This window comes from Ischnura elegans, chromosome 3 (genome assembly GCF_921293095.1).
Source record: "Ischnura elegans chromosome 3, ioIscEleg1.1, whole genome shotgun sequence".
NCBI lineage: Eukaryota > Metazoa > Arthropoda > Insecta > Odonata > Coenagrionidae > Ischnura > Ischnura elegans.
The window spans coordinates 66,396,313-66,405,815 of record NC_060248.1 but is presented as its reverse complement, the minus strand read 5'-3'; the positions used below and the strand labels follow the sequence as shown (position 1 = coordinate 66,405,815).

The 9,503-nt window shown below is 36.9% G+C and overlaps 2 protein-coding genes across 5 annotated transcripts in view; one reads left to right on the top strand and one right to left on the bottom strand.

Moving 5' to 3' along the window:
- The first annotated feature begins 819 nt into the window (after positions 1-819).
- On the top strand, positions 820-5,722 carry LOC124155977 (coiled-coil domain-containing protein 86). The gene is made up of 3 exons (XM_046530225.1): positions 820-1,226; positions 2,068-2,272; positions 5,422-5,722. The coding sequence occupies exons 1-3, from the start codon at positions 1,033-1,035 to the stop codon at positions 5,506-5,508; spliced, it is 486 nt and encodes a 161-aa protein (XP_046386181.1). The 5' UTR covers positions 820-1,032; the 3' UTR covers positions 5,509-5,722.
- LOC124155971 (fructose-bisphosphate aldolase) overlaps positions 5,554-9,503 on the bottom strand; it is a 30,380-nt gene continuing 26,430 nt past the window's right edge. For 3 of the 4 annotated variants that reach the window (XM_046530214.1, XM_046530215.1, XM_046530217.1), the window contains exons 5-9: positions 9,207-9,435; positions 7,635-7,756; positions 7,182-7,259; positions 6,283-6,405; positions 5,827-6,165 (exon numbers count right to left, since the gene is read on the bottom strand). In XM_046530214.1, coding sequence (XP_046386170.1) covers positions 6,310-6,405; positions 7,182-7,259; positions 7,635-7,756; positions 9,207-9,435 — 525 coding nt within the window. In that variant the 3' untranslated portion in view covers positions 5,827-6,165; positions 6,283-6,309. Of the gene's footprint in view, positions 6,166-6,282; positions 6,406-7,181; positions 7,260-7,634; positions 7,757-9,206; positions 9,436-9,503 lie in introns of all 4 variants that reach the window. The other variant, XM_046530213.1, reaches the window with a different exon arrangement.

The following is a 9,503-nucleotide window of genomic DNA, read 5'->3' as shown; positions in this document are numbered from 1 at the left end:
GTGATGTGTATTTCTGTGACTTTCTTGGGTTAAGAATTTAGCAAGGTGTTTTTGTTATGCCTAAAGTCTTAATTAGGGTTCCCAAACGTACATTTTCCATTTCAGAATAACCATTAAGTCTTAATCTAATCTTAATATGAGTCGTTATGTGAAGCTTTCAGTAATTAATTTTGGGCCAGTTTTTCTCATTGCGGATCTTGTAATTTCTGAATCGGAGATAACCGTATCCTCGTAGCTACCAGTTTAGGATTGCCTGTTTAAGGTGACCTACTGAGAGTTTAAAGGAGATTTCTGCAGCCAAAACTTATTTCCCCATTCAGCATAATTGCGCTGGAGTTCCTTGGAGGAGGAAACGCCGACTCGACTGTCTGTATCGCCAATTTTATTTTGGGGACCGATACCTTGATAATTATATGTCAGGCAGTATACCGTTAGTAATAAATATGTGATGATCAGGACGCAAATAACTTCTTTTTTACGAAGTAGAGCTAATAAAATACGACTGCTAGCAGACGACAACATCTCATTTTCAATTTCTTCTATAGGCAATGTTTTTTGTACATGGACTTTCTAACTGGCTGTCAATGAAATTAAAAGGCTATTAAATTGCTTCTTAGTGTTCAATTCAGTTAAAGGCATTTTAAATTCGTTGTTCCAGCGATCAAGTATTGTATTTGGTTCAATGCAATTTCGTAATGCTGGACGCGCAAACACCCACTAGCACCATCTATCGGCGATTCCCTCGCACGGAGCTTTTGGGGCCACCTAGCGGCCGGGAGTTGGAGGGGGCTGAGTGGAGTAGTGAAAAACGTAGCGCGCATGACGCATGTGCTTTTCATGCGGGGGAGGAGGAGAGGAAACAATCGGCTGTTATTCAAAACGTGGTATTTTTGTTATCGTTTACTTCGTGTATTCTAGCGTTGAAATACAAATCTACTCTTCGATACATAAATGTTTAAACCGTACATTTTTGTATTTAAATATATTCCTGGAGTAATTGTGTGTTGTAGACATAGGTTGTAGAGGTTAACGATGGAAAGTGTAACGTTGCCTCGCATCGTTCCTTACGAGGAACTCCTCGGAACGACGAATAATGAGTCCACGATGAAAAAAGATACGGCTATGGGAGCTACGGAGTCCGAAATGAAGGACCAGAGTCAGGAGAATGCTATAATTCCCAGAGGGTTACCTAAGTCTGGAAAATTTTGGAAATCGAATCGTAAAAAGTAAGTATTCCAACTTTGTTTAACTCAGGTTGCACAGGAATGCTATATTTATTTTCATCACTCAATCGCAAGGAAACATTTTCTGTGAACGCATCGTTCTGAACGGTTCAAGTGTATTTACTTTTTATGCTTCTGCCAAGATATTCATGGATGTAATTATTGCCATCCGTTAATTGAATTTTCCTAAAAACAATTGCATCGTTGTAATATTCTAATAATTATTTATCAATTTTCGTGCTCGCATTAAAAATGTTATTGCCTCAAATTTGAGTTTAGTAAAAATCTAATATTTTATTTAATAATTGGAACGGTTGGTGAATTCGCATATAGAGGGGGCATAACCATTGAGGTAACTTGCGAAGTGGTACAAATCTCACTCGAATAAAACTGGTGCTCCTTCCTTAGGTTATGTTGTTGTCTTGAAGTGCATATATAGTATTCATAAGCATGTAGTTTTATGTCACTCATCAAGTGTAAGTGTTGAAATCATGTAATACTGCATGTCTATGTAAAATTTTATTTATGTTGAGGTCGTTTATCGAATTCATTAATACATTAATAATTTATTTAAATGTTAATATTCCGTGAAAACATGCAGATTGTTCAATTCTTAAAGCATATAAATACTATGAGACTTACTGGAAAGTCAGGGAATTTCAGCTTGATCTCTAATGGACCACCCTGAATAATCTAAATTTGGAATCTAAAGTAAGTGCAAAAACCTACCTTACTCTCTCACATAAAATTAATAAGTGAGTTGGTTCAAACACTAGATTGGACATATTTCGGCACATCTCAACCTTAAATGGATTTATTATTGCTATTCGTCACTTTTTTTTAGGGCTTCCAGTATGGTGAAGACCCGTGGCCTTCGCAGTTCTTGGGAAAAGAAAGAAAAACTTAGGCAAGACCTTAAACGAGTAAAAGAAAAATCAAGGGCATTGAAACAGGAAAAGATTGATGAAAAAGAAGCGAAGAAAGAGAGACGCCGGGAGAATTTGAGGCGACAAGAGGAGAATCGCAAAAAATCAGAAGTAGTGCAAGTTGTGAGTATTCATGTTTTTTTCAATATTCTGTTCTCTCAAGTGCTATTTTAGCAGTTTTCCATTGCATAAAATTTCAGATGTGGCTATCTTTTTTTGTTTATGGAAACCATCGTATCTAGGGTGGATAGATTTCAAGATACAGATGCTGGTAAACTTATGCTAAAAAAGGTTATTCAATGGTGATAAGTCAGCATTTAATTTTAAATAAACTTGAAACTATGTATGGTTGATATTGTGAGGAAAAGTCTTAACAAAAGTGGTCACTCTTTGCAAATTTGGGGATACTGGTTTGAATTCAGGTCCAGGCTAATTATAGTTATTTCATAGTATTTTTGCCCGGGTGAATTTTAAGTGATGCCATAGTGTAAGTTCTTAGTCGCTTATCATGCAGTGCAGTGGCGCAGCAATGGGAGGTTTTGGGGATTAAATCCCCCCACCCCCAGAACTAAGAGAAATTTTAAAATTTAATCTATTTTACTAAATTGGATAACCACACCTCCCATTTTCCATGCCTCCCAGTATTAGTTGTTCCTAAAAAAACCCCTAGCCTTAATTCCTAGCTGCGCGCCTGTATCAGTGCATGACCTTAAAGCCACTCTTCTGAAGTGCATCAAGCCATTGATGCAAGGTTTCCTCCCTGCAATTCAGAACGACTTGATGTGACACAAGCAGGAAACATGCCAATGTTCAAAATGTCTGCAGGGACTAGTGCTGCAGGACAGGTCGGTATTAGTGATGGTACATCGATTGAAGTACTGAAATGAGAATGGAGATTTCCATCATGCACGTTGGACTTCATTTCCAGTCACCACTACGTAGGTTGCTGTGGCAATGACAACAGTTTCTTCAACCTTAAGACACTGGTAGTAGTGCCAGCAAAACTGTTGTTTTTGCCACAGCAACCTATGTCATAGTAACCAGAAATGAAGAAGTTTTAAGTACCGAGATTTAATATTTATGGTCAGAAAAATTGTGAAGTAGGCCATTGCTCTAGTGGTAACATGAACAAATGATGAAAAAAATTGAAAACGTTTCTTTAATCGACAGTTATTTGTTTTATATCAGCTGAGCAGTTAACTCTTTGGAACAAGAGAACCAGAACAAAGGCTCTGGGAAGCAAAAGGTCCAGCGTAGTTATGTGTTTTTGAATTGATCTTTGTACCAGCAAGAATGAGCATTGGTAATCACCTTCTCAATTTTTTTTCTCTTTATCCTGCATTTCTTCATTTATTTCCATGAAAGTTAGTCTCATTCTTCTTAGTCAAATTTCATTTCTGCTAAATACCAAAAGCGAGGCTGTGTGACATTGAGAGCTGTTGCCCTCAAATACGAGGGTTGTACCAAAAGTAAGGTTCCCAATGAGCTACAATGTTGAGCGAAGGTGCTAGGCTAAATCCCACAACATTGCTGTGCGCAGTGGTTCCCCTACTCTCGAGTCCGCCAGTCTGCGATTCACTATGTCTCTCATTATTGGCTTAACAACCGTCAACAATGAAAACGATGATCCCCGTTCCTGCCAAGTATGAGGATCGAGCAGTAATCCGATTTCTCCTTGCATGGATGTTACCACCATTGGAGATTCATCAGCAACTGACTGAACTTGATGAAGAGTGCATGCCCGTTCAGCATGTCCGCAAATGTTGTAGGGCTATTGCTGAGGGCCACACGGAAGTTCACGATGAAGAACAAAGTGGAAGACCGCCGGTTTTGAATTGTCCAGAAGATCAACAGCGAGCTGCTCAAAGATTGGAGGGTCACTGTCCGTGAATTTGTTGAATGCATTTCTGAAGCTTCTCATGGCACAATTGAAAGAACTTTAACAGAAACTGTGGGTTATCGCAAGATGTGTGCTTGCTGGGTCCCCCGGATGCTGACTGACAGACACAAGGAGCAACGCCTTGGCACTCGCAAATTTCTTCAACAATTTTAAGGTGGGGGGCAACAAGGAGAAGTTGTTGGTCTCTATCGTCACCAGAGATGAAGCGTGGGTATTTCATTTTATCCCCGAAACAAAACTCTTAGGTGGCAAATGCTTCAAGAGCGACGACGAAGTCTGAGCAGAGGTCACACACTTCCTCAACAGGTTGGCGGGAGACTTCCTCAACTTAGGGATAAAAAAGCTGGAGCACTGTTTTTAAAAGTGTGTTGAAAAAAATGGAGACTACGTTAAAAAATAGGCAAACGTGTAAGCTTTTCAACGATGTGAAAATTAATATCAACAAAAAAAGTTTTGTATTTGTAAAGAATATGGGAACCTTACTTTTGGTACAACCGTCGTACTTCGTCTCACATTTATTTAAACCCATTGCAGATGATGTGTTCCATCTGTTCCTGGCTCTTTCTGTATGATTTTTCATGGTAAATATTCTGAATGAAGTACATATTTATAAATCATAAAGTGAGAAAACTAAACCATATGAATGTATGCACCAGGGTATGATATGTACTAATGGCCCAGACACAAATGGTTAGTGGCATGGAGGGGCCACATGGTTGGTCCCTTGGTGTGCATTTATCTGAAGGTATCATTTCTCGTCCAAGTGAGCAGATTCTGCTTCACTGATGAGTCTTGAAGAAGCTCGCTTAGTTAGCTTAGGCCTCTAGTGTTAAGCTCAAAATCACTGGTGAACTCCTTAGATGCCCCTAAAGCTTTTGGCTTTGTACGTACTGAAATCTTATGCATGCCAAAGTTTAGAATTCCACTTGGGGAGTTTCTACTATTTTAAAGCCTCACTTCAATCCATTTTTGAGGACTTAATTGTTCCTGGACCTTCATGGTTTTGTCAGAAGGGGAAGCCTAAGTAAGCAACAATCCTTGATCACTGGCCCAATGGCTGATCTTGTTAAATTGATTCAATTTAATGACCTGTTGCATGTAAGGAGTTACTAATGTCTCTTTAGTGCAGTGGATCTTTCTTTTACTAATACGTAATTGCATTCATGGAGAAGAATAACTTTGTTCTGTGATGTAATCCTTTTTCAAGTAGTAGAGCTCTGCTGGTAATAATAAAGTTTTAGTTGTCAATGCTTTGCGAATTAATTGCTCTTACAGACATTACAAGAGCTATTGTTTGCACCTACTTTATTTTACTGTGATACATAACATGGTTGAATTACTATTAATTTTAAAATGTTCTCTTTCCTTGCAGATTAAAAACCCTAATAAAATGAAAAGGATGAAGAAAAAACAACTACGGATGGTCGAGAAGAGAGACACTACAACTATAAAGAAGTAACTATGTAATTATCAGGTTATTGTTTTCAAATAAATGGTTGAGAAGTGAACATGTGAATTGTTTATTGATGGTTTAATTTCCTCCACAGCAGTAAATGGTGACGTACATTTAATATCAACAGATAATTTTTACTAAGCTTAACAGTGATACAGAAAACACTAAGAAGTATGTACACATTAGATTCAAAACATCTGCATGTCTGCTTTCCATTCTTCAGTTGACAAAAAAAAATATTTCAAATTGAATATGCATTTGAAATATATATGTGCAATTTTCTATTCAAAATCACAACAGTACAGTTCATTTTTCCTATTACCATCACTATAAGTGGGCTTCAACATTTAACCATAATCTAAAACATGCCTTGGTCATGTTTGGAGCATTATGACAAATTGATTTCTTTATAATTTTTAACTGTCAACACATGAGTATTTTGTAACCAGCAACATACAATGCAACTCACAAAATGCTGCAGCAACATAGACCACGGAAATAGAGACACATTATAATTTTGGTTTTCTTTGAAGGAAAATAAGCATTCAATTTAAGCAAATTAAGTTTTTAGTAGTTGTGATCCTTGATGAACAGACCAACATCAGCTGCAACTCCTTGAATACTTCCAGGATTGTATTTTCCAAGAGAAGCATCTCCATTTGCCTGAAAATGAAAAATTTATCTATCACAATACTGAACTGATGCCCACTTGCGAAAATTGTAATCTCAAAATTATATAAAGACAAAAAAAGCATAAACAAATTTTCTACAGAAACAAACCATTCAAACTCAACGCCATGCACAAGTCTAATAAGCATGTGCTTTCACAAAATTGGACTTGGCTGCTGCAAGGCTCTGGATACTTCCAGAAACGTAAAGTCCTTGGCAAGCAAGTGCATTAGCCTGAAATATGTACACAGCAAAGTGATGGAAAAACAAAAAAAAATTAAAAGCAGGGTGGATCCAAACAGCTGCAATACTAGGAAATTGAACATGCAACATAAATGTTAACTAATTACTGGGTCAAAATAATCAATTGTAACAACTTGGTGCTTCAGAATAGGCTCATGTGGTTCCATACCAGTTATCTATAAAGGTGGATTCCCTATAATTAAACATTTTATGTGATAGGTTCTATGATTGGAAAATTATGAAGGAAGAGAAAACCTGGCGAAAAGAAAGTCCTACTTCCTATAAGTGCATTAAAACGACAAAATTATAGGTTACAAGAAAAAGTAAAAGAATTTATCAATACAGAGACTTCTGAAAACTAATGAAGTATTTATAAAAAGCTTAAAATATCTACTGTCTACACAAAGGCAATGGGAGTTAGGCATAAAACTTTGTCACTTATTACAGAAAGAAGTATCAACACAAATAACTAAATTATGAGCCTCAAACCATAAGACGTTTAGACAAAAGTGAATAAAGATTCCTTTATCCAACCATACAGAAGTGTTATCAGCCATATCTTATATTACAGAACATGAAATCAATATTACACAGTAAGGATCAAACTACAGCATAAAAAAACAAACTTGGCAGCAAAGTATATAATTAAGAGCAAGCATGCAGAATTAATGGTTTTTAAATTGAAAAAAAAACCCATACAAATTGGGCAAAGTAAAATTTTTGAAATGTTTCAAGCACAGGGACCAAAGTAAATTGCATCACTTTACCTTTGCTCGCTTAATCAACTCATTCTGACCACCTTTCACTCCATCAGGTTTTCCTGCCCACGCCTTCAACACTGATGCCTGGAAGAAAATGATAAAATTCAAGTATGCTTCCACTAATATTAAAGAATTCCAATTTAAAATACATATGTAGAGCTATAATCCAAATAAAATTATTAGCAAAACTTAATATTAATTACTGTAGTGACAGATCAATGGAGCCATTTGAATGAATAAAGAATGCAATTACAATGGGAAGAGTTTGCGAGCTTAGTATCAAGGAATACTCTGAATGGACTGCTTAGCAACATTACATTCATGTAGGATACGAAAATCAATCAAAATTAAAATGAACAAAAGAACAGCTTTGAATTTTTTTATGGAATTAAGTGAGAAATCGATGAATTGAATATGAATAGCGATTTTGTATTTGAGTCAGATGACTAGAACTCCTACCTGAAGAGCACGGCCGTAGCTGAAGGTCAGGGCCCATGGTTTCTTGCCATTGAACTTATTAATGGCATTCAAATTTACAGATGCTTCCTCCTCAGTCTGACCTCCAGACAAGAAAGTAATACCTGTAAAAAAAAAAAAATTGCTAAGAGAAGGAAAACCTTTTGGGTCTTACATTAGTGCAATTTTGTGATACTAGCCTAGACTACCAAAATACCATATTTCTCCAAATATAGTCCCCCCCCCCTAATTTTGAGGCTTCAGTTTCGGGAAAAGTTAACAAAATGTGTAAAAAAAAGTCCCCCCCATTACTTTTACCATGGGCATTTTTGGAAAAATGGGGGAATATATTCAGACATATACAGTAATAAAGGCAATCATACATGTAACAATTATTCATTACCATCTCAGACTGCAAAGAAACAGAACACAGGGAATTGTGTTTGATTAGTACTCGCTAGAGTTTGTTTGACAGTTCATTGCACTTCAATGGGCTGCATTACAGTGACTCACAGGGAAACTGTGTACATTGGGTAATTTGTATAGTTGAAGCCGAGTCCTCTAAATTGCACTCTCAACACTACTTGGTCACCAAGTTGAGTCTTCCATCATGGGAAAGGCAGTGTCTGCCATAGTTGTACAAAATGCTCTCAAGTGACTTACAGGGAGATGGGCAGACATCATGTTATTAAAAGGTGAACTTATGAAGATCGTTGGGCATTCAAGAGGAGTTGATTGGTTTCCTGGAGCCTGTATAGAACCAAACTGCAGAAATTTGAATTGCGACAACTATGGGAACATCAGAAATAAAGTGAAAACCCTGTAACTCATTTATGGAGTAATAAGAAATGTTTCTTGCTGATGCATAATCAATTTCTGTAAATTGGAAATTAATTCCACATGTCTTGATGCCTAAGTGTCAACACAGCCTGCCATTAGCGATGGGTCGAAGAACCTGGTGACTATTTCGTTGTCATTGTAATCCAATCTAGAGGAGTATGGTCAAGTACCTAAGAGAGACGTTGTTTGCCAAACCCATAACTACAAAGCAAAAATCTGTTAACACTGTATTGCAACAAGTCTAAATTCGAGAAATAAAGGTAAGTGTTAAGGACAGCATAAATAGATTTGAAGGGCCAATAAATAATTTTTTGCAAAAAAAGTACAAAATCCAATGAAATTAGGAATATACGTAAGTTCAAATGAAGAATTACAAGGAAACAAATATTAAAATGATTATTTGTTTTTCGATTATTGGAAATAGCTCTCCTATATATTACCACCGATTACCTGGGCTGGTATGGCACACTAAAATTACAACAAGAATTTTCTTTTAACATTCACTAAACATGTTTTCTACCATGTGATGACAAATGGTATCTCTTGTGACTTTAATTTATTGTTGGTGACTAATCATAGATCATCTTTCAGGGCTGCTTTGTATACATTGACTGGTAATACAACTGGGGATCAGCAGGTAGTGTGGTAAGAAAATCACTCCAAAAATTTTAAACCCATTATACGCAAAAACGGTGAATTATTTTAAAGTATGACTTCTCATGAAATGCAACACACCTGGAACTGCTGGAGGAACAGTCCTGGACAAGGCGGTCACTGTGGCAGCAGCAATATCTTCAGGGGTGTACTTCTTGGGACAAGACTGACCAGCTGTAACCATGTTGGGTTTAAGGAGTGTACCCTCCAAGAAAACATGGTGGTCATTCAAAGCCTTGTACACAGCAGCCAAAACAGTTTCAGTGACCTTCTGTGCCCTTTCCAGATCATGTTCACCATCAGGGAGAACCTAAAAGGAAATATACACATTTACTTTTGGAAGGCATACATTCCCATCAAATGTGGATCATCGGTTTA